At 36.4% G+C, this 26,198-nt stretch overlaps 1 protein-coding gene across 1 annotated transcript in view; it reads left to right on the forward strand.

Moving 5' to 3' along the window:
• LOC141547998 (maestro heat-like repeat family member 5) overlaps positions 1 to 26,198 on the forward strand; it is a 43,332-nt gene that overhangs the window by 3,831 nt on the left and 13,303 nt on the right. Inside the window, exons 2-6 of the mRNA XM_074276774.1 lie at positions 5,977 to 6,077; positions 7,639 to 7,787; positions 19,251 to 19,343; positions 22,835 to 22,951; positions 24,944 to 25,063. Coding sequence (XP_074132875.1) covers positions 5,977 to 6,077; positions 7,639 to 7,787; positions 19,251 to 19,343; positions 22,835 to 22,951; positions 24,944 to 25,063 — 580 coding nt within the window. The remainder of the gene's footprint in view (positions 1 to 5,976; positions 6,078 to 7,638; positions 7,788 to 19,250; positions 19,344 to 22,834; positions 22,952 to 24,943; positions 25,064 to 26,198) is intronic.

Consider the following 26,198-nt stretch of genomic DNA (forward strand, 5'->3'; position numbering starts at 1 on the left):
TCTGAGATTCTATGATTCTGTTTTCTGGCTCTAGTTAAGTAGCAAAATGGATGGCGTAGCCAATAAGTAATGTGGAATTCAGAGGGCAGAGAAATCAGTTTGAGTTAAGATCATAATGAAAGGTTTCATGGAAGAGATGGGACTTGCATTAATTTTTGAACTATGGGGATGACCCAAGAGTATTGCACTGGTGACATAGGTCTATTCTTTTTTTATTAGTCCTTGAGAGTCTCCCAACTTCAAATCCTACTCCCTATTTAATTCTCCCCAGAGAAGTGAATTATACTTTCCTCAAGAATTCCTCTGGATCACTGTCTTTTTGTTCTCAGAAACTTAGCTATTTTCTGTTGACTCTTGAACCAAATCCAAAGTCAAAGAGCCTCAGAACTGCAGCATTCTTTTTATCTCATTTCATTTCCATACATCTGGAAGGATCTCAGAGGTCAGTTAGTCGGACAGTTAACAAAGCATTTATTAAGTGCTTACTCTTTAACTATGTCTGGCTAAGTGTTGGGAATAGAAATACAAATAGGAAAAAAAAAGATAGTTTCTGGAGTTTATATTTTAAAAAGTGTTTATATTTTAAACATGTAGGAGTTTATATTTTAAAGGTGAAGCAACACAGAAAAAGGAGCAGGAAAAGTGGGAAGGGGCTGTAAGATGGGGCAGCGGGTGTATAGCAAGGGGTAGAAATCCTGAATCTGAAGAGGAATGAGATCTCCTTAGCTGGAGGCCCTGAGAGGATCCACCTAGTGCATGAATGCTAGTGTGATGGAGGAAGCTTGAAGGGCAGCTTGGATAGGAATGAAATCCCTCCTTTTGTCATCCACTGCACTTCCTCTTGAGGCTGCTAGGTGGCCCAGAGCTGGAAGGCTCATCTTTCTGATTTCAAATCCAGCCTCAGAGACTTCCTAGCTTAATGACCCTGGCCAAGCCACTTAATTCCATTTACCTCAGTTTCCTTATCTGTAAAGTGACCTGGTGAAGGAGATGCCGAGAAAACCCTGAATGGAATCACAAAGACAGACAAAACGGAAAAACAACTGAATGACAAGCATTTCCTCTTGTCTAAACCCTGTTGTGTTTATTTAGAATCATGGATTCATCAAATAGAAAATCTCAAAGAGTTGAATTTAGATCTCAACAGCTATCTAATCAAGTCCTGTCATCCTACAGATGAGGAATCTGAAGACTGAGGGAGTAAGGGTCTTGTCTTGCCCAAACAAGGTCCCCCAGGTGGGCTGTGAACTCAGGTGCTTCTGTATTATAGAAGTCAGTCTTCTCCCCACCCCAATAGAAGATGGCATTCAGGCTCACTCAGTCACAGCAGACTGTCCTCTGACTCCAGGACTAATCATGCTTCATCCTACCTCCTCCAGAAATCCTTCCTAGACTTCTTCAATGATTCTCCCAAATTGCCCCACCCTTTTTTGCCTGTTTTATGGCTATAGTTAATTTTTTTTCTTTCATGGAGTTATATCTCTTTTTCTTTGTATCTTTGTACATGCACACACCTCCCTAATTTGGGTCCTACTAATATGGAGTTTGTGCAAATTCATAGGTGGGAAGGACAGAATATTGAAGAATTCTTTGCACTCTGTGACATATGGATTGCTGAACAAAATACTAGTGGGAAACCAGATTGTAGGGGGGTGAAGTGCATTTTAACTTACTAGTTAGAACAGATGGCCCTTAAAACACTTTAGCAGCACCTATTTAAAATACCAACAAGAAATGGTTTAGTTGCAAATGAATCTTGTTTAGTTATTAGGTCAAGCTCCATAGGACCTCGTGGAACACCCTGTTGCCCTTATTTGTGTTATGGTCGCTATGTAACCTAAGTATTTATGATCCTTGAGGGAGACTCCTATTAACAGATCACTTTGCTTCTACTTTATGCTTTTGCTCTTTGTATAAAACTTATTGCCACTAGCAATCACCATACTCTACATATTTAAACAAACAACCAAGAAGGATTTCCAGGTATTCATGTTTTCAGGTCCATTTCATGAGTTTTAGAGTGCATCCATTTCTCTTTCCCTTACCTCAATAACTTATCTTCTTATGTCTTTACCTTTTTCTGGATCATCGGTACTTCATCAGATCAAGCCTGAAAGAGTAGACAGCACATTACAATTAGGGAGTCAGGATTATGGGAACAGAAGACTTAAGGTATGGATGAATGAAAAAAATTGCTCATTTGCTTATCGCTCTTAGAACAAGAGATAGAAAGGAAGGGTGGTAAGTGCATAGTAGCATGTTGGAAAATGAATGAAGTGAAGTTGAAGATATGTGGCCCCAGGGCTTCAGAGTTGAGGGGCTTATTGCTTCTGCACATGGTCTCTGGAGAAATGGTTTGGAGATAGGAGCAGTAGAGTAGAAAATGGTCAGACTTGGCAGGAGGTTTTTTATACTTAGTGAAACCCAAAGGACATTAATATGCCATACAACTCATCTTTAGAGAATTGTTGCTCTCCTTCTTAGTAGATCTTCTTTAAGAACTATTGCTGGGGAAAAAATCCAAAAAAACAAAAAAAGCCTGTTACCTGGTCGCCCACTCAAAGCTGCTGAGCCTTTCCCACACTGTTCTTCCAACAGCAGTCATACAGTTTATCATTGGCCCCCATATTGGAAGCCTTTTCTTCAAGCTTGGTTGGTCCTGCCAGAGGTTATGCCCTGTTAGTCTGTAATTTTAACTGAATCTTACCAAAATACTATAATGAGGCAAGTCAATGAGTCAGTCAGATAGTCAAAAAGCATTTATTAATCATTTACTGTGTGCTAGGCATTTTACTAAATATCAAGGACACAAAGAAGGGCAAAGGGAGAAAAAAAACCCAAAAGCCATAGTTCCTACCCTCAAGGAGTATACCTTCCATTGGGGGAGATAATGTGTAAATAACTGGATACACATAAGTTATTTATAAAATAGATGAAAGTATTCTGAAATAGAAGATGTTAACAAACAGCAAGGGAAGCCAGAGAAAACCTCCTGGAGAAAGTTAGATTTTAGAGAAGTCAAGAAGAAGCCAGGGAAAAGAAGAGACAGAAGTGATGAGGAAAAACATTGCACAAGAGACATGCAGGTGCAAAGGCCTGGAGACCCCCGAGGAACTGCAAGGAAGCCAGTGTAACTGGGTTATAGAATAAGAGAAGTAAGGCATAAGAAGGCTGGACAGGTAGGAAGAAGTGAGATTATGGGAAATTATGAATGCCAAACAGTTTATATATTTCTTCCTAGAGTTTATAGGAAACCACTGGAGCTCATAGAATAGGTGATGACTTATCTAATTGGTCAACCAATAGTTATTTTATATGCTTATTATGTTTCAGGAACTATATAAATTTTAGAGTTATAAAGAAAGATTTTTAAAAAATGTTTTCTGCTTTCAAGAAGCTAATTTTATTGGGGGAAATAATATGTAAGCAATTATACATATATAATATATATGTGTGTAGAGGGAAGAGGGGAGAGGTGGAGAGATAGAGAAAGAAAGAGAGACATTCAGATCGACAGATAGAGACACAGAGACAGAGACAGAGATATGGAGAGATAGAGACAGAGAGATAGAGACACACAGAGAGAAGCTGAAAAAAATAATCCCATAGGGAAGTCCTTGTGTGGAAGTGAAAGTGAAGGTGGTAGAAAACTGGGTAAGGTGTATCGCAGAAGGTAAGGTTTGAAGTGAGTCTTGAAGGAATCCAAAGAAGCCATTTATAAAGAGGGAAGCATTCTAGCCATGAATAAGACAAGGAAAAATACACAATTACAGAGTGTTGGGGTAATTTATGAGAGGAACAGCAAAGAAGTCATCATAGTGGGACCATTGAGTGGTAGAGGGAGTAAAGTGGTAGAGGGCTTTCAAGGCTAAACAAAGGATTTTACATTTGATACTGAAGATACTGAAGGGAGGAGATGGAAGGAGTCATAGTCGATCCTGCATTTTGGCCACTAAGCGGAAGATGGAAAGGACTAGGGACAGACTTGAGGCAGGCGGATCCACCAGAACACTATCTCAGAACACTATGAAATAAGGTACTTCCCCAGAGTAGTGGGTAGAGAGAAGGAATATTTACAAGAGGTATTGTGAAGATAAAAAATGACAAGACTTGACAGTGGTGATAGATTGGATAGATGATGTGAGTGCAAGTGAGAAGATGATGGTGAATTGAAGTTGAGATCATGAAGAGGACGGTGGCAACTTCTGACATAATAAGGAAAGCTGGTGAGCTCTGTTTAGGGCATACTGAGTTGGAGATGCCTAGGGGACATCCAGTTCAAACTGTCCAATGTCTAACTGGACTTGCTAGATTGGGGGTCCAAAGTGAGATTACTGAGAATCATCTTCATAGAAGTCATCATTGATTTCATGGAAGTTGATGAGATTATGAAATGAAATCATATAGAGGGAGAAGAGAAAAGAATCAGGGGCAATAAGTGAGCATGTTCTAGAAAAAGATCCAGCAAAGGAGGACAAGGAGGACATAAGACAAGTAGGAGAAGAACTAGAAGAAAACATAAAAATATCCAGAAAAAGAGAAAAAAATGCAGAAAATAATGAAAATCTAGAGAAGAGTCAGTATGTAGGAGAGGAAATGTAGGAGAGGATTTTTTCTCTCCTTTAGCTTCTCCTTCCTATTTGTGGCTTCTGTTTTAAAGCCATTTACTTACAACTTCTTTAATCCTTCTCTGCTCCCCACCTGGCTCTTTGGATTTCTTCACCATAGTTCTATGGGGTACCCTCTTTTTTCTTTCTCCATCTTAAGCTCTCTTGTATATATTGTCTTTCCTCATTCAAATGTAAGCTCCTGGAGGGAAGTATATCTTTCTCTTTTTTTTCTATTTACAATCCTAGTGCTTAGCACAATGCCTGACAGATAACAATTTTTAATAAATGCTTGTTGATTTGATTTGTTGAGAACAGAGTGATTCAGAGAATAAGAGAAGGATGAGGATTAAGGAAAAGTCGTTAAATCTCACAATTAAGAAATTATTGGGCACTTTGGAAAGAGCTGTTTCAGGTGAAAAATGAGGCTGAGTTGAAAGATAGACTTTAGAGGGTGAAGAATAGAGTGAAAGTAGAGTAAATGAACATACCCATTTTAGTCAGCTTCTTCACAGAGTTTAGCCACAAACAGAAGATGAGATAAAGGATGATAGATAGCAGTGTTAGACTTATGATTTAGAAAAATCAGCACTACAACTTAGTGGAGGTTGGATTGGACTAGGGAGAGATTTGAGGCAGAGACAACATAAATTTTTGATACAGCCCCATTTGAACTTAGAATGAATAAAAATCATATTTTTCTAAAACAATGTGAAATTTAGGCTTTCCATTGATTACAGCCTATTTTCTTCATTGGTCTAAATTAAGGATGCTTTGTTATTTGAGGGAGCAGTCCCCTTCTTTTACCTAAGATGGGGACGTGGGACACTGTGCTTTTTCTGTCAGACTTATTCTTCTTATGGGTTATGAGATAATATAGTGTAGTGGGAAGACCACTGCATATAAAATCAGTGCATGTGGGTTTGAAATTTGTTTTTGCTATTTACTTAACCTCCGTATGACGTTGAGTCTCTTCTCAGCATCCTTATCTATAAAATGAGGGAGTTGAATTTCTAAGCAAAATAGGATTCTATGAATCTCCCAGCATAGAGATTGCATTTCTTCTTTTTTGCTCCATTCTCTCTATAGGTTACAATTGAGGGCTTTGTCCATATCTGAGCTTGCACCAAAAAATCTTTGAGTAGTTAAATTACTTGGTCAAAGTCCAAATAATAAATGGTGGATGATCTTTTTATTCAGATAGAAGCATAATTTATGAATCTGTTGTTCCTCATGTTATATTGCAACAGCCCCTCTTCAGTCCTCTGCTAGCCAACAGGGAAAGTAAACAAACAAACAAACAGAAATGCCTTTCAATAATGTTGGCAGCAGATAGTGAAGTTCCACAACCATCTCCTTCTTGTTGGAGGTTCCATTTCTGGAAGTTCCCTTTCTGGAGGTCCAATCGCCTCTCTCCCATCTTGGACCAGGAGCAGGAGAAACAGCAGGAGATCGAAATTGAAGAATCTGGTAAGAAATGCATTTGTGTCTGTGTGTGGATGTGCACTGATCCTTTCAAATATTTGAAGGGTTTATAATATTGAAAATACCATGCTTCCAATTCTTGGCTAATGATGCTTTGTTGTGAAATTCTCTCCCAAGCAAATTTTTATTCTAATAGTTACTGTGAGGTACTATGAAGGCTGCTAAAACAGGTACTGTGGAGTGCTTAAAACTTGGTCAGGCATCTGAGATGCTACAGTAATCCACTGCACATGGAACTGTCGCTAGCCACAGTGGAGTTCTGCCACTGGAATTGATGATCCTAGAAGAGAAAATGAGGCTGATGATTTTGTGCAACACTATTTTACTTAAATATAATTCACAGGCAAGCCAAGATATCACCCCATGATGCCATTTCTCTTCAAAAATGAAGACTTAATAGCAACAAGAACAGCAACAACTTCCCCATAGCTTTATTCTCACCCTCACCCTCACCCTCACTTTCCCTACCTTTTGCATTGAAGTTTTCAAGTATCAGTGATGTTGACTTGATTTGGAGTGTTTTCAATTCTTTGCAGAATTTCTCTACTCTTTCATCTTAAGGGGCAGAAGCTAGTACATAAACTTGCAATTATTTTCATGATGGTATTTTTACAAATATGTGTCATAAGTAGTACATTATGTCATTACCACGTGCTTTAGGAAATAATATTTCTTACAGTTTTTCACTGTACAGTAACCCACCTCACCAAATCCTTTATTTGCCTCTTTAAAGAATAACAGCCATTCTTCCATTTAGCTGCCACTTTTTTCTTTTTTCCTTCTCGTTTAATTTATAGCAGGAGTAAGACAGATAGTATTCAATTTCTCCATCAGTATACCCACCTATTCATCAACAAAGATGTTACCTTTAGGCTACCGACAGTCCAAATGAAGTTTTTTGACAGGATAAGATCAATGTGATTCTTGTTGCATTCTGTTGTTTTTTTCTTCCATTTTGGCACAATCACTACAAAGTATGAAGAACTGCACCCACCTGTTGGTTATTTTAAACGGCCATTTAAAATTGCCTTATAAATTGTTAGAATCAAAAAGTTTCATCATTAGGTGACCAGCCTACTAGTGAAAAGCCCTTTTTATAATGGTTAATCCTTGGAGAAGGACATGGTTTATAACTGTTGTCAAAGCTTTTCAAGAATGGTAGAACCAGCACGGAACAACATAAACTAGAGTTGGTGTCTAGTAAAATAGCTTTCTAGAAGCTAGGGTCATCATCATACCATGATAAGGTATCAGAGTAGGATTTTGTGAAAACTTTGAATATAGGATCTACATAATAATTATTATTGATTGGTAATAATGGTATAGTGGGGAAATGTAATGAATTTGGAGTCAGAAGACTAGATTTTGAGAACTGATTCCAACACTTGTCAGATGTCTGACATGGGATGAATTATATCTATCTCCTTGGCATTAATGTTTTATTCTGTAAATTGAATGAATTAAATTAAGCATTACACAAAGGCTTCCTTCAGTTTTAAATTATTTGAACTATTATAATTGTTACTATTATTGTTTTTTGCTTTAGAACTGGATACCAAAACATCCTTTGAAAATATGATGAGTGCTCAACCCTCCCAGCAACAGTTACTGGTCTCTAAAATTCAGTTAATGACACCTGTTGAGAAGGCCTTGGTGCTGAAATCTATCCAGACTTCCATAGAAAATTATCTAGAGGTAGGATAAAGGTGGGTTGGCTTGGTTTGACTAATCTTCTTGGCAGATTTCCCCCAACCTTAACCTCCCTTCCCTGAACCTTCATTTTTGGCGTATTCGTGAATACCAGACTTATTTCCCCTCCACTCAAATTTTCCTGCCTTATGTCATGGCTTTTCTCCATGTTTTACTGTTATAGAATATTAGCTATGACTAGCATTTATATAATTCTTTAAGCTTTACAAAGTGCTTTACAAATATCATCTTTGATCTTCAAGTCTGGGAGGTAGATGCTATTATTATTCCTATTTTGTAGGCAAGGAGATTAGATCATTTAGAGGTTAAATGACTGACACATTGCTAGTGTCTGAAATGGGATTTGAATTCAGTTTCTCCTGACTCTAGATTCAGTACTCTATCCACTGTCCCTAGAATCCTAGAATGCTATGGATAGCCGAGAGCTCAGTAATTAATTCTTACTTAAAGCCTGAATCTGGTTTATAACATCCCTAATAGGAAGTATTCCACTTTTGTCTAAAACTCTCCAGTTATGAAGAGTAAGCCTGGGTGTCAGAGCCTTGCTGATGAATCTCTGAAGGCTGGGAGAGGTTTGCTATAAAACTATAGACCTTCAGAGAAGTTTTCATTGGTTATAGCTTAGATTATTACATTGGAGCCCAATCTGTCTCTTTTATTTCCAACACTGTTCACAGCGTTGCCCTTTGGGGTCAAGTATAACTGGCCCAATCTTTCAAAACAGAAGTCCTTAAAACTCTTGAAAAAATGGGTTGCTAAATAATATTTACTCATTAAGAATTGGAGGTCCAGAGAAGGTAAATTGCTCTAAGTTACATATTCAATCACTACCTTAGTCTGACTAAATAAGGGAGTTGGATTATATAGTCTCTGTACTGGAAAGGACCTTAGAGAGCAATTAGTACAACCCCTCTTATCTTACAGATGAGAAAACTGAATCACAGAAACATTAAATCACTTTGCCAAGATCTCCTAACAAATTAACAAGATTTGTCTAGTGCTTTATCCCAAAAGGCATGCTGCCTTCCTAACAGAGCAGCATCATGTCAAGAATCCATCAAAGAGCTAATTCTTTTAAAATTCCATGATTCCTCAGGCTTTCTTCAATCAGAACTTTAAAAAATATATTTTGAGCACTTTTTGTGGAAAGTGAAGATTTCTAGGGCAAAGTTGGCCAAAGGGGAGAGAACCTAGATCCTGCCTTCCTTCTACTGATTCTTTTAAAACTTGTCTATAATTAGGAATTCAAAGCCTTGAGTTCTAGGTCTTGGCAATTGTGTGATCTTGTGAAAGGTCTTTCCCATTTCTGGACCTCAATTTCCTAATCTAAAAAATGAAAGTGTTTGGACAAGATGATCTCTAAGGTTCTTTCAAGAACTAAACCTGGTCATAAGATTTGGATACAAAATTCAGTATCTCAGATAATCCAACCTTCCCCTTGCTTTGATTATCTGTTCCATTGGCCTTAGCTCTTAGAGAAAGCTAAGACAGGAGATAACCAAGAAAAGGCCCCTCCATTTAATAGTATTTTAATTTTTTCCAATTATATATAGATAGTTTTCAAAATTCACTTTTATTAGAGTTTTAGTTCCAAATTTTTCTCCTTCCATCTCTTCCCCCCACTCCAAGACAGCAAGTGATATGATATAGATCATACATGTACAATCACGTTAAACATATTTCCATATCTTACATCAACTGATGCTGAGTGAAACGAGCAGAACTAGGAGATCATTATACACTTCAACAACAATACTGTATGAGGATGTATTCTGATGGAAGTGGATATCTTTGACAAAGAGAAGATCTAATTCAGTTCCAATTGATCAATGATGGACAAAATCAGCTACATCCAGAGAAGGAACACTGGGAAATGAATGTAAACTGTTTGCATTTTTTATGTTTCTTCCCAGGTTATTTTTACGTTCCGAATCCAATTCTTCCTTTGCAACAACAACAACAAAATTCGGTTCTGCACATATATATTGTACCTAGGATATACTATAACATATTTAATATGTATGGGAATGCCTGCCATCTAGGGGAGAGGGGTGAAAGGAAGGAGGGGAAAATTCAGAACAGAAGGGAGTACAAGGGATAACGTTGTAAAAAATTACCTATGCATATGTACTGTCAAAAATGTTATAATTATAAAATTAAAAAAATATTTCCATATTACTCATATTGTGAAAGGAAAATTGGAACAAAAAGAAAAAAAACATGAGAAAGAAAAAAATGAAAAACATATGCTTCAATCTGCATTCAATCTCTACAGTTCTGTTACTGGATGTGGATGGCATTTTAAAACATAAATCTATTTCAATTCTCTTGGATCACTGTATTACTGAAAAGAATTAAGTTTATCATAGTTTATCATCACACTATGCTGTTACTGTGTACAACATTCTCCTGGTTCTGGTCACTTCACTCAGCATCAATACATAGAAGTCTTTCCAGTTTTTCCTGAGATCAGCTTGTTTATCATTTTGTATAGAACAATAGTATTTCATCATGTGATTTCCAATTTCTTACCACCACAAAAAGAGCTGCTATAAATATTTTTGACACATGGGTCCTTTTCTCTTTTTTATGATCTCTTTTGGATACAGATCTAATAGTTGTATTGCTGAATCAAGGGGTATGTGCAGTTTAATAGCCCTTTGGGTCGAGTTCCAAATTGTTCCTCAGAATGGTTAAATCATTTTGCAACTCCACAAACAGTACATTAGTGTCCCAGTTTTCTCACATCCCTTCCAATATTTATCATTTATTTTTCTATCATCTTAGCCAGTATGAAAGGTGTAAGGTAGTACCTCAAAATTGTTTTAATTTGCTTTTCTCTAACCAATACTTTTTTTAAAAATAGGACTATAGATATATATTTTATTTCTCATTTGTTTGCATTCTAAATTTTTTTTATTATTATAGCTTTTTATTTACAAGATATATGCATGGGTAATTTTACAGCACTGACCACTGCCAAACCTTTTGTTCCAATTTTTCCCCTCCTTCTCTCCATCCCCTCCCCCAGATAGCAGGTTGACCAATACATGTTAAATATGTTAAAATATAAATTAACTACAATATATGTATACATTGCATTCTAATCTTGGCTGCATTTGTTTTGTTGTTGCAAATTTTTTTAATTAAATTTTTTATTTACAGAGCATATGCATGGATACTTTTCAACATTGACTCTTGCATAACCTTTTGTTGCAAAATTTCCCCTTCTTCCCCCCACCTCCTCCCCTATCTGGCAAATAGTCCAATACATGTTAAATATGTTGAAATACATGTTAGATCCAATATGTATATACACATTTATACAGTTATCTAGTTGTACAAGAAAAAATAAGATCAAGAAGGAAGAAAAAGAAAAACTGAGGGAAAATGCAAGCAAATAAAAGAGAGAGTGAGAATGCTATATTGTGTTCTGGTGCAAAAATTTTAAATTTAATATAATCAAAATTATTCATTTTGCCTCTCATAATGTTTTCTATTGCTTGTTTAGTTATAAATTTCTTCCTGCTTCAAAGATCTGTCAGTTAAACTATTATTTGCTCTTCTAATTTGCTTAGTATCACCTTCTCTGTTTAAATCATAAACCCATTTTAATCTTATCTTGGTAGGTGTAAGATTTTGGTCTATTTCTAATTTCTGCTATACTGTTTTCTAGTTTTCCCAGCAATTTTTGTCTATTATTAAGTTCTTATCGCAGAAACTGGAGTCTTTGGGTTTATCAAACAGCAGATTATTATAGTCACTGACATATTATGTCTTGTGCACCTAATCCATTCCACTGATCCACCACTCTGTTTTGAATCAGCAAATGGTTTTGCTGATTACCACTTTATAAAACAATTTTAGGTCTGGTATGGGTAGGCCACCTTCCTTTGGATTTTAAAATTAGTTTCCTTGATATTCTTGATCTTTTGTTCTTTCAGATGAATTATGTTATTATTTTATATAACTCTATAAAATAATTTTTGTTATTTTGATTGGTATGGCACTGGATAAGTAAATTAATTTAGGTAGAATTGTTATTTTTAATTATATTAGCTTGCCCTATCCATGAACAATTGATATTTTTCTAATTGTTTAGACCTGACTTTTTTGTGTGAAAAGTGTTTTGTAATTGTGTTCATATAGTTCCTAGGTTTGTCTTAGCAAACAGACTCCCCAATATTTTATATAGAAAATTTTAAATGGAATTTTCCTTTCTATCTTTTGCTGTTAGAATTTGTTGGAGATATATAGAAATGTGGATGATTTACATGCATTTATTTTATATCCTGAAACTGCTAAAGTTATTAATTGTTTTAAGTAATTTTTAGTTGATTCTCTAGGATAGAGAATTCACTTGTGAATCCAACTGGTCCTGGAGCTTTTTTCTTAGGGAGTTTATTGATGGCTTGATCAATTTTCTCTTCTTTTAAAATATTTCAATTTTTCTCATTACATTCAAAGCAACTTTTACATTTGTTTTCAAAATTTTGAGTTCCAGATTCTTTCCCTTATCTCCACCCCAGTCCTCATTAAGAAAGTGATTAGCAAGACATTTCTATAAGTCATGCTGTGAAAAAAAAATATAGATCTTCCTCTCTTAAAAAAATGATCAAGAAAAATTAAAAAAAAAAAGAGGAACAGAGAGAGTATGCTTCAATCTGTCTTCAGACACAATCAGTTCCTTCTTTGAGTATGGATAGGACTTTTTTTTTTATCATAAGTCCTTCAGAGTAGTTTTGAATCATTGTATTGCTAAGAATAGCAAAGTCATTTACAGCCGATAATCACACATTATTGCTATTACTTTCCACACTGTACCTTTCACTTCGCTTGAGTTGATGGAGGACTTTCCAGGTTTTTCTGAGACTATCCTGCTTATCATTTCCAACAGACCAATAATATCTATCATAATCACATACCACAAATTATTCAGCCATTTCTCATATGATGGACATCCCTTCAGTTTCCAATTTTTTTGCCCTGAGAAAAAAGCTGGTATAAATATATAGGTTCTTTTTGGATTCATATGTAGTAAATGTCAAAGAATATGCATGATTTTATAGCCCTTTGGGCATAATTCATATCTTTTGGTCATTTATCAATTGTGGCATGGCTCTTTTTAAAAAAATAAATTTGACTCAGTTCCTTATGTCTGAGAAATGAGGCCCTATCAGAGCAATTTGCTTCAGAATTCTTTTTTGCAATTATTATTGCTAACTGTACCTCCCCCCATTTATTCTATTCTCCCTCTCCTTTCACCCTATATGTCCTCAAATTATATTATATCAGCAGTCTTCTGGGGGTTGAAATCTTGACGCTGACATTTTTTAACTGGTCACTGAACCATTTTGAGCCTCAGTTTTCCCATGTGCATGGAAGAAATAATAATAATATCTGTGCTACTTGTTCTACAGAGGTTTGTGAGGATTCAATGAAGTATTACATGTAAAACTCCTGATAGACATTATTTTCTAAATGATAAATATTATTATACATGGTCAATATTATTGTACATGCATATGGGATGTGTTCAAGTAATACTAGTACCTCTAGTGTGAAGATTGCTGAGCCTTCTTTGGGGCTGCTCATGAACCTTTGGTGTTCACCTAGCACTTAACTCTCATCTATGGTTCTAAGAAGCTGTGGCATAGGTAATAGTCACACCCTGATAAAATGCCTGTCCAAATGGAATAAACCAAGTTGAACATAACTGACAGTCCTCTAACCCTTCAGTGAGTTGGGGAGATGTCTAGCCAATCACGTGAAGACTTCCACCTGCAGAATGGAAAGTGAGAACAATTTATGTTGGCCATGAAGGCAGCTAACTGAGGAGCTGTGGGTTGCTTAGAGCTTGATCAGACATCGAAGATATCAAGGTTATCCACTGCATCCCAGGCCACTGCTAGTTTCCCATCTTGCCACTGACTTTTATGACTTTGGAATGAGACTGATGATTTTGGCCAAATCTGCCTCACTCAAACTCAATTCATGCAAGAGCCTGTGAACATTTAGTCAGAGAACACTTATTAAACACCTACTATGTAAATATAAAAAGAAGAAAAACAAATGACAACAAAACAAACAAGTCCCTACCCTGAAAGAGCTCATAGCCTAAAGTGGGAGATAACTAGCAAAGAAATATGTGCAAACACAGGATAAATAGAAAATAGTTAGAAGACAGAAGATATTAGAATTAAGAAAGGTTGGAAAAGGCTTCTTAAGGAAAACATGATTTAAACTGAGACTTAAAGGAAGCCAGGGGAGCCAGGAGACAGAAATGAGTAGGAAAAACATTTCAGGCATGGGGGACAGCCAGAGAAGGCTTGGAACTGAGAAATGAGCCTTTTGGTTTATTTTAATGCTTCAATCTGTATTCAGAAACAATCAGTTTCTTCTCTGGATATGGATAGGATTGTTCATCATAAGTCCTTCAGAGTAGCTATGGATGATTGTACTACTGAGAATAGCAAAGAGATTTATAACTGGTCATCCCAGAACATTGCTATTACTTTGTATATAGTGCATTTCACTTTACGTGAATTCATGGAGGACTTTCCAAGTTTTTTTTTTTTTCCTGAGAGCATCCTGCTTATCATTTCTCACAGAACAATAATATTCCATCACAATGACATATCACAGTTTATTCAAACATTGCCCAATTGATAGGCATCCTCTCAATTCTCAATTTTTTTTTGCCCTGAGAAGTGATATAAATATTTTTGTACATATAGATCCTTTTTTCTTTTTTAAAAGCTCTTTTGGTATTCATGTCTAGTAGTGATATTGTAAGGTCAAAACATACACATGAATTTATAGCACTTTGGGCATAAATCATATCTTTGATCATTTATCAGTTGGGACATGGTTCTTATTTTTTTAAAATAAATTTGACCTAGTTCCCTCTATATTTTTGAAATAGGGTTTATCAGAGAAACTTGCTTCAAAAGTATTTTTACAATGACTATTGCTAAGCATATTTCTTACCCTTTATTCTCTCCTTTTACCCTGTCCCTCCTGAAAAGTGTTTTGCTACTGACCACATTCTCTCTCCTAATATGTCCTCTTTTCTTTTTACCACCCTCCCCCTTTCTTGTATGCCCTTCCTTTCCTACTTTCCTTCAGGAGATGATAGATTTCTATACCCAGAGTGAGTATGCTTTTTATTTCCTCTTTGAGCCAGTTCTGATGAGAATAAGGTTTGAAGTGCCTTGTTTGTGAAACGGCTAGGAAACCAGATGTCACTAGATCAAAATATGAGTCAGAGAATACCTGAAAAGGTAGGAGAGAACTGGCTTCTGAAGGGCTTTAAGCAACAAATAGAAGGTTTTTGTATCTGATGCTGGAGATAATAAGAAGCCACTGGAGTTATTTGGGGGGCAGTAGGGAGGAGATCAGACTGGAGATTTAGGAAAATCACTTTAGTGGCTGAATGGAGGATGCACTAGAGAGACTTGAGGCAAGGAGACTCCTAAGCTGTAAGCCCAAGGCAGTTGGGAGGATGCTTTTGCCTTCTACAGTAATAGAGAAGATATGAGAAGAGAGAGTGTTTCATTGTCAATGTCTTTTAGTCGTGTCCAACTCTTTGTGAGCCCATTTGGGGTTCCCTTGGCAAAGATACTGGAATGTTTTACTATTTCCTTCTGCAGCTCATTTTATAAATGAAAAAAAAAAAACTAAGGTAAATAGGGGCCAAGTGACCTGCCCAGGATCTGAGACTGAATTTGAACTCACATCTTTTTGAGTCTAGCCCTGGCATTCAGTTCACTATTCTATACAAAGAACTTAAGGGGAAAGATAGTTCTTTTGATTTTGAACATATTGAGGTAAAGAAATCTGAAAGGCCGTTGGAGATATTAGATTAGAGATCAGAAAAGATTTTAGAATAGGAAAGTTAGATTTGAAAATCACCATTAGAGATGGTAATTAAATCCATGGAGCTGATGAGATCATCAAATGAAGTAGTATAATGGGAGTAGAAAAGAGAGTCCAGGAGAGAGCTCTGTGAGGTGAAAACTGTCAACTCTATGAAGACCAGTCTAGTTTATCATTAGAACTTAACAAGTAGATAATTATTTTTATGAGGCAGCTACTTGGAGTCAAGAAGATCTTATTAACTTATTAGAATTTATTAGCTATATTATCCGGGACAAGTCAATTTTCCTCTGGTTGTTTCTGGAAAAGGAAATGGCAAACTACTCCACTATCATTTCCAAGAAAACTCCATGGATAGTATTGGTGCACGGTCTGACAAAGAGTTGGACATGATGAAACAACAATTTATTTTTTGGTCTTGGTGATTATGAAGCCAAAATGATCCTCTATTGACTTCTATAATCATTATGGTCAAATGGTGGGAAAGGGAACACAGGTGGCTACCACATTATTTTAGACTGTACCAAAGTTAATATAACTGTTGGTACAATTGAGATATGATCATTGTCCAGTCACTAACAAGTTGATAATAACCATAGGAACTGAGCCATGGTCAAACTGATATTCTTGTTATTTAGGAGATAAATAAGTTGTAGTTAAACCGAAGGACAACTCAGTAATTCTCCTCAGCTTGGCAAATTAAGAATAGAACATGGTATAGGGGAAGAAGCTCAGAGAGTTGTGTTTGAATGCTGACTCATATTTTCTGCTAGGTAAGTCATTTCTCATAATCTTTGTCACTGTTTTGTCATCTGCAAAATGATGAGGTTGTACAATTAAATGACCTCTGAGTACCTTCCAATGTGAAAATTCTACAATTTGCCTCTGACTGTTTCAGCCGCAGATGGAACTTGATCTTGTCTTCAGAGGACAATTCAATCATTTATTAAATTCTTCTCTGTTTCAGATGAGAGACAATGTGAGTTAGTGGATGGAGAGTTGATCTTAGGCTCGGCTTCAAATTCAAGAAAACCTGGGTTCAAATGTCATTCTGATGTACACTGTCTATGTAATCTTTGACAAATCCCTTAAACTTGTAATGCCTCATGCCATTCTCTAAGGCTTTAAATTGCAGGAAGATTTCTAGTTTGCACTGGTAGAAGGAATTTCCTCAATTCTATTGGTTCTAATAACCAATGAAATTATAGCTCTAGACATCCCTCTCCCCAAATGTTAGGCTGCAAAACCAAAAGTGAGGCAGGATTTCCTTCTCTTGGTGCTAAATAGAATGTTTACAGATACGTGGGAAACAAATAAAATGCATAGAAAAGAAATAGAAAAAAAAGCAATTTTAGCATAAGAGAGCTCAATTATCTATATTCATGAAGTACAGTCACTTTGTGGATAATCCTCAAAGGGATAATCTTCTGTCAATTCACAAAATGAAGGAAGAAAGAAACTCATAAGGCTGTCTAATTTAAGCTTGTATGGAAATTGTATGGAAATACAATATTATTTGTCTTATTTTATAGATGATAATAAGAACTTATATAGACCATTAAGATATACAAGTCATATCTTAAACCTGTGCTGTAAGTAGTATAGTATTATTGTCCCTATTTCACAGACGAAGAAATTGGGGTTGGAAATTAAGGGACTTGCTTAAGAACATACAGCTAGTAAATGGTAGAGCCAAGATATATCCCCAGCCATTGATTTTCCCTCTAGACCATGTTCTCCTCAAGCCTATACTAAAGTCTTTCTCTAATGTCTCATTATAGCATGGAATTGGCCTTGAATTTTTGAAGATTATGACAGTGAAAGACAAGCTCTTAGCTCCAAGTGGAAAGACATATGAGTCTGTGTGTAGCAGCATAGTTTGTGACTGTCATTCAGGGATCAATCTTGGTAAATTGGACAGATTCATTCCCTCTGTGCTGCCGGCTAATAAAGTAAAATTTTTTGTTTGTATTTGCTGACTATATAAACCAGCAGTATGTCATGCTAGCCAAAAGAGCAAATATGATCTTGACTTGAGGGATAAGAATAGTTTCCTGAGATAAGGAGGTGGAAGTTCGATTATACTTTGCCCTATTCATTCCACATCTGAAATACCAGTATGATCTGAGAAAGAGTTTGATTTGCTGATAATGGTCCAGAGAAGAATCTTTTAATGAGATTTTTTTCAGATATAGGTTGGACTAGATAATACTTTCAATTCAAAAGTTCTCTTATTCTCTGAGATGTGGTATTCCAGGGTCTATCTTAAACAATGCATTGCTTAATATGGGTCAAGATTGCATTAATTCTTTCCATTGCCATATTTCAGTATTGACTTGCACTAAAGTTCCTAGCTTGGTTTTCTTATTTTAATATTCCTCTCTTATCTTCTACCTGTGGAAATGATATTTTGGATCTAGATTTAAGACTTTACACTCATCCTTTAAAAATTGAACCTGATGTTCTTACCCATCAATATCTTTTTAGATCAAGTCATATAGTGTATTATCTATCTTGTGTATTAGGGTAAAAGAACTGCACAGGGAAATAGCAGGCATAAGGGAGTTAATGGTTTATGTGGGCTGGCAGGGACTTAGCTGTCTCCTGGAACTGAATAAGAATCATGAGGGTGAGTGGATGGGGTATGACAATACCAACTCATCCAACTCGAGAATGCCTACTATATTTCAGGCACAGCAAGTGATGCATGGACTTAGGAATCAGAATCCTAGATTAGGTATGTCTATGATTTTTAGGCAAGTTACTTCTCTTTTTTACACCTCAGTTTCCTCTCCCTTAAAAAAATTTAGATATTGGGCTAGATGATGTTTCTCATGTCCTTTTCAGGTCTCATACCTATAGTTTTTGGGAACTAAAGTTATGCTTTGGGCAGCTAGGTGGCATAGCAGATAAAGTACCAAACCTAGAGTCAGGAAGACCTGGCAGCAGACACATACTAGCTGTGTGATCCTGGGCAAGTCACTTAACCCTGGTGACTTCAATTTCCTTTTCTGTAAGATGAGCTGCAGAAAGAAATAGAAAACCATTCCAGTATCTTTGCCAAGAAAACCCCCAAAGGGTCATGAAGAATCAAACATTGGACTGGAAATGGCTAAATGAATAATAAACAAAAAGGAGACAAAATAAGCACTTTAATGGAGAAGGAGATAACTTGAGACAGGCAGTTTGACTTTGCCTGGTCTCCAGAGAGTCCTGGTGATAGGCTAAGACTCTATAGTACTTCCTTAAAAGGTATCTGGATAGATGGAATAATGGACAGATCCCTGGTCCTGAACCCATGAGTTCAAATCCTATTTCAAACATTTACTGATTGTGTGACCCTGGGCAAGTAAGTTAGTCTGTGTCAGACTCTTTTTCCTCATATGTATAACAATAGCTCCTAATTCTCATACTTGTGAAATTCCAAGAAGATAACATACCTGAAACATTTTGCAAGTGCCACATAGAACTAGTGTATATAAATGCTAGTTATCATCATCATCATAATCATCATTATTTATTATTATTATTATTATTATTATTATTTTTAAGCATGTGTTTGGCCTGCAGGTAGAATCTGAGTTCATCTCATTAAAATCATTTGACACTTGTCTCCAGGATCTCATTTCCACAATGACAGAACCTACAAATTTCCTGGATAAGGTAAGTGATAGGGTTGGAGGTCTAATCAACCATCAAGTCTTAAGAGTTTCCTGCATGCCTGGCCTTTGCCCTATTTTAGGAAATGGAGGGATTGTAAGGCAAAAGAACTTAAGAAGAAAGCTTGGGGAAGTAGAAGGCCAGAGTCCTGCTCTCAAAGAAATTACCAGTTTATCTAGGGAAACAATGCACACAGAGAAAAATAAGGAGAGAACAATAAAAGGGCAGGACATGATGTGTCCTGTTCCATGATGTGACATGCATTGTAAGTTACAGAAATGATCAATACAGAGTATCATCAAGGGCAGGTACAACCTAGGAAAGTTTCTTTGGGAAAAACAAACTTGGAGTCATGAACATTCATTGGATTTAAATAAATAGAGGGGAGAAAGAAACTCATTCTACATGGGCAAAATCAGTTGGGCAAAAGCACACAGATAGGAAGAGAGATAGCATTATTTTAAAATCAGAAGGCCTAAGGTAACAGCTCTGTCAATTTAGGGAAAATGAAATTGATTTCTCTGAGTCTCAGTTTCATCAGAATCAAAATGGGGATAATGATTCACACACTCCCTACCTCACAGGATGTTTGAAAGGAAAGCACTATGTAAATCTGGAGCCCTCCATAATTGTTGGTTATTATTCACATGTGTGTGTGGATATTTACTAATGACCTCTCAATTGCTAAATCTAAACTTTTCTTATCCTTCTCAAACTCTGCATATGACACTGTTGAAGCACTCTTGATCTTTTTCTCCTTTTCACTTATTCATTTATTTCTCCCATCTCTCCTCATTCACAAGAAAGAAGAAAAAAACAGGAAAGAAAGAACAAAGAGATAAAGAAAAGAAGGAAGAGAAAGGGAAAGAAAAAAGAAAAGAAAGGGAGAAAAAGAGGAAGGAAGGAAGGAAGGAAGGAAGGGAAGGAAGGAAGAGAAGGAAAATAAGGAAGAAAGGAAGGGAAGGAAGGAAGGGAAGGAAGGGAAGGAAAGAAAGCTCAAATCATATAAACATTATTAAGCAAAACAAATGTCCATATTGGCCAACATCCAAAAACTATGCATATTAGACCATTCTTTCTTTGTCATGAAGTAAACCATGTTTTCTCATCAATTCTTTAGAATCATGGTTGGTTATTTGGTTGAGCAAAATTTTAAGACTAATAAGTTGGTTATCTGGTAGAACAAAGTTCTTAAGTCTTATACTTTATAGTATAAATTGTTCTGGTTCTGCTCATTTCACTTTGCATCTTTTCAGGGTCTTACTGAAAACTATATCTTTATTTCTTATGGCACATTCCTTCTTCTCTGCATCATCATGGCACTAGCTTCTCTTGGATCTTAAACTTGTTTGACTATTCATCAGTCTCCTTTGCTGGCTTATCTTTCATATTATGTTTCCTATCGAGGTGTACCCCAAAAGACACTGCTCTAGGTCATCTTAAATATTTTCTTTCTATCTACTCTATCAGTGATTTCATTTATTCCAATTTAATGATTTTGCCTAGGTAGAGGACTCACAAATCTATATGCTGAATACTAGTTTCTCTCCTGATTTCCTGTTATTAATCTCCAATTAAACATTAGAGATGTCAAACTGTATGCCCCATAGGAATATCAGATGCAACAATGTCCAAAATTAAAGTATTTTCATTCTCCCCAAACCTACCCCTCTTCTGAACTTCCCTGTTTTTGTTAAAGACACCACAATCCTTCTAGTTAGTTACCCATGCTCACAGTTTTGACATGGTCTTTGATTTCTCACTGGACCTCATTCCACATTGCCAGTCACTTGTCAAGCATAGCTGCGTCTTCCATAACATTTCTTGTATTTGTCTCCTGTCTCTACTCATATAATGATCATCCTAGTTTAGGTCCTTCTCATCTCTCATCTAAAGTACTGAAATAGACTCTTAATTAGTTTCTCTGCTCAGGTCTATTCTCACTCTGATCCATCTAACACAGAGCTGCCAAAATGCTATTCTTAAACACAGATTTAACTAATTCTATTTAATAAATTTTAAAAGCTTCATATTGTCACCAGGTTAATCTTGGCTTTTAAAATCCTTCTTAATCTGGATTTCCAATATTACTATACACTACTTAATCATCTTGCATTATGTTGCCTGAGTCAACTGGCCTTCTTGCTCTTCCTTGCACTCAACCCTCCATCTTTTGTCTCTGTATCTTTGTAATAATTGTCTTCCATGCATTTTCTTTTCACTTCTACTGTTAGGATCACTTCTTTCCTGTAATATTCTGCTCAATTATGGACCACATGATCAAATAAGACGGAGCATTAGACACTTCCTTCAGTCCTCACAGTCTTTTAAATCTCTCCAAAATAGAAACTAGGTGCAAGATATAATGTGATATTTGATGACTCCAAGTCTATGACATCAAGAGCCCTAAGGAGGTGACAATAAAATGAACTAACAGCAGAGAAGGCTAATTCCCAATTCCTGTTGCACTCAACTAATACTTTCTTCCCTACTGGCCACCACTTGCTGGCAGAACTGACTGAACAAGCTGAGACAAAAGCTTGTAGTTTTGCAATAGAACTTAATTTTGCCCATATTTCTCTCTTTTTTTAAAAAACTCAACTTTACCACAAATCAGAAGTCACAAACTTGATCTGTCTGGGTCTGCAGTACAACATTATTCTGGGGTGCAAAAGAACTCATTTTGAAAACTGAGGGAGAAAACTTGGTCAGGAGTGTGAATGTATAACATTCCATTAAACATAAGAAAAAGGAAACTAATTCATCAAGTAAGAGTTTTATTTTCTAAGAAGTCACTTGGGAGCCTGGGGCAAAGACAGGCTGGTGAAATATGCATTACCCAGCATAGGAGAAGTTTGAGATAGCTTTGAAATTCAGCATCCAGGGAAATTGCAGTGAAAGAGGAAGGAGTTAGAAAGTGAGTAATAGGGGGATACAAAGGAAAGAAACTAATATTATCAAAGAAACATCTCAAAAGCAAGGAAATTCATTTAAGACCATAAATACAAGTAGATTAACCACCAGGTGTGATATTAATAATACAAAGGAATATAACCTCCAGATCAGTTCAATTAGCCCAGGTATCTATGAATAGATATTGCCAGGTATCTAGTCTTATGCTTTACTCTCCTTTAGTCTAAGATCCAGCCCCAGTGGCCTTTTTTATTATTGCTCCTACAGGATTCTTTATCTTCTACTACCTTGCCTTTTCACTGGCTATTTCCCCCTTGCCTAGAATGTTCTTTCCCTTATCTCTGTCAACAACTGGTTCTGTATTCCTATGAGACCCACCGGGATGAGGATAGAATGGGGTATACAGGGAAACAATGAAAGAGACTTAGGGGGCTAGTACTCTAGTTCAATTTTGTCTCCATTGTCCTCTCAGCCTTCCTCCTTGCTCACAGAGGTTGGGACCAGAACAGGGCTGCTCATTGTCCTGCATCTTAGCTAAGAGAATCTTCTTACCTCTCTTTTCCCCCTCCTTGAATGTCTAGAAATTTCTCTTTTACTGTTATGGATTGATCCTCAGAGAATCCTTAGAGAAGGTGAACGTAAAGATGTACCTCATTGCTCTCCTAGAGATGTCTCACCAGGTAGCCTGCCAACGAGAGGTGAGTTACAGCAGCGTCTAAGATCAGAGATGGGACCAGAGGAAATAAGGGAGGTAGCTGCCATGGGGGCAACATACAGAGAGCAATAAGGAGAGCTTCTAAATGTGATTTTAAGAAAACAAATGCAAGCACCTTTGTTCATTGTAGAGGTGGTTGCTATGAAATGTTGCACACATAAATGAGGTAGATATGTGGGTTGGTTTTTCAGAATTGTTCCTCCCTTTATTATAAGGAATAGTTTGCTGGGTAAGAAATAGGGAAAGGATGCAATAAAAATATTATGCAAAAACAAAAACATCAATAAAGAAAAAAATAAATAAGCATCCTTTTAATTTCAGAAAATTCTCCTTTGGTAACTGTCTTTTGGGACAAATTATGTTGAGCACTCAGTCACCAATGCATGGTCCCACTTAAGGTTGGGCCATATTTAGAGCTGGTCTCAAGGCCCAGGATATGCCTTGACCTGAGATTCCTTAGGGCTGCCACTTATTATCTATGTGATCTTGGGCAAATCACTATATCTCAAACTCAATTTTCTTATCTCTATAAAATGGACATAAAATCTGTTTTGCCTTCCTCATAGATTTGTTGTGAGAACTACACTTCAAAGTGAAAATTATTCATGTTTCTTAGAGGCTATGTGATAGACTTGGAGATAAGTGATATGGGAATAACAATCACAATAACTAATATTATAACATAATAACTGATATATCTTATATAATTTGAATCTCATTAATAAGCTGTTATCATCTGTATTTTATAGATGAGTAAGATTAAGTGACCCTGAAAAATTCAATAATTTTTCTATATAGTTATCAAATTTAAACTTGGAATTCCCTGAACTTTAACTAGGTTCCCAGTTGTTTTTCACTATATTGCACTATGCTATTCCATACTAGAGAATACTACACTAAATCTGAATCCTAACTCAAATATTCATTAACTGGACTACAGGCTAGTCCTCTCTGAACCTAAGCTTCTTCATCTACAAAAACAGGATAATATTTGCTCTATCCTTTCTCACAGTGTCCTGAGGAAAAATACTACATAAAGCCTTAAAGTACGTTATAAATATGAATATATCATCATTATTCTACTTCCATAAAGTACATATTTGGTTGGTGACCAAATACATAAAAGATAACTTAGTTCACATGTGGTATTGATTGGTATATGACTTGGAATCTGGCCTACCCCACTTCAAGGGAGCCGTGATTTCTGTCTTTGTGATGAGCAGAAGGAGGCTCTGGCTTGTTTTTTGCTCCTTCTCTTGCTAATCTCTTTTTCAAATATCTGTAAGCCTGAAGGCATAATAGGTTCAGCATAAAAGACAACTCCTTTATTGCTCTTAAGAGAAATGGGTAATGGACTAATATCACCAGCTTAGTTCCCTCCTACTCAAACACTGGGTTATATCAAAGATGGACATGCATTGTGAGTAAACCCATTCTTTCAATCAAGACAATGAACAAAAGTTGGGGAATTTATACAGATTACAACTCAGCAATAAAGAACTTTTTCAATTGGGAGAGGGAGAATAAAGCCAAACTTATCCAAGATTGAGGAATGATTTTACTGAGAAGAAATCTATACTCAGCAATTTCTGGGGTTTCAAGTGCTGGAAATCAAAGGACACTCTGAGAAACCAGCTCCCCTGTGTATTGGCTGCTCTGATGGCTGATTTCTGGATTGCAAATTCAGGTTCATTCTCAGGATCTAACTACTTGTCTGAAATTTTCAAACTTTCTCCTTTAGGTGGGTATGTAGTGTCACACTAAAATTATCCCAGCTAATTAAGATTTCCTCCACTAGGAAGCATGCAGTTTCATAAGATTTCCTTTAAGAAGCCCATCCAACTCAGTGAAATATGGGTGAAGGTATTATACTTAGTATTACAGAGAACATGGAGAAGAATTTCTGGGACTTCTGAGGAGGGAGAGGGAGAGACGACATGTTCTAAAATTAATCCACATTTTTATGTTTCGACAGGGCATAGCACTAGCTGTTGGGCTGGCATCATCCAGTCACTGGGAAGTAGCCTGGGCCGTACTGGAGCAATTTGGTCAAAAAAGAATAATGACATTTGGCCGAAAATCTGTTGCTTCCAAGGTAATGTTATCTGCAGACAGTACTTTGGGACTTGGCTTGGCTTAGTCTCTCTCCCAATATTCCTTGGTAGAGTGGGGGATACATTAAAGAGATAGTGAAAGACATAGTAGGGAAGGGGAAAGTGGAAGAGATCCCTTAAGGTAATTATGTGGGATTATAGGATTCTGGGTGATGAGACAGGCTATTTTTTTCTGGGATCTACCAGGAATTTTCTATGTCACCTTTCCATGTCACCTCTTTGAGCTTCAGTTTATTCATCAGAAAAAAAGGAATGATAATTCTGGCTCTGTTGACCTAATCTGTTGACCTAATGGATACTGTGACAATCATGAGATAATGAGTATAAAAGTATTTGAAAATCTTAAAGTTCTGAAGAAAATTAGAGATTTTGATTTGTAGTGGTTAATAAATATTTATTGGATGTCTTTTCTACCTCTTTTCCTTCAGGGCCTCACCAAACACAGTCTGACCTTCAGTTTGAGAAGGTCAAGTCAGAAGATTATAAACTGACAGTTGTATCAATTCAATTCAATTCAACACTATTACTAAGCAATTATTCCACATAGAGCTCTGTGCTATGCACTAGGGATATAAAACCACAATTAAATAACCCTTACCTTCAAGGAGCTTGCATTCTACTTGGGAGATACAACATGTATATAGACACATTGATGCAAAGCAACTTGAGAAGTGAGGAGAATCAGAAGGTTTTGGGCATAGAGCTGGCAACAATCTGTGTTTGCCATGTAGCTGAGCTAGCTAAGTAGAGAGAAATGGATCAAGGGGCCAACTCTTTAGCCATTAGGAAACCCTATTTTATTTCTTGAACAGAATAAGTACTTAAGAAATATTTCTTTAAATAAATTGAATATATGTAGCCATATGAAGGCAACAGCAGGTGGAATTGTTCCTAATCTATCCATTACTAAAGACAGAGCAATTAAGAGATAGAGATAGACAAAGAGGATCACAAAGGAGGATAGGGGCACAGAGAAAGAGATGGACAAAAAAGTGGGCAATGGATGAGGAGAAAGAGTTAGAGAAAAGGAGAAAAGAGGTGAGAGAGATAGAAGATAGGGATAAAAACAAAGAGACAGAAAGAAAGACAGAGAGAGAGAGAACAAGGACAGAGACA

The sequence above is a fragment of the Sminthopsis crassicaudata genome, chromosome 1, assembly GCF_048593235.1.
Source record: "Sminthopsis crassicaudata isolate SCR6 chromosome 1, ASM4859323v1, whole genome shotgun sequence".
NCBI classification, from domain to species: Eukaryota; Metazoa; Chordata; class Mammalia; order Dasyuromorphia; family Dasyuridae; genus Sminthopsis; species Sminthopsis crassicaudata.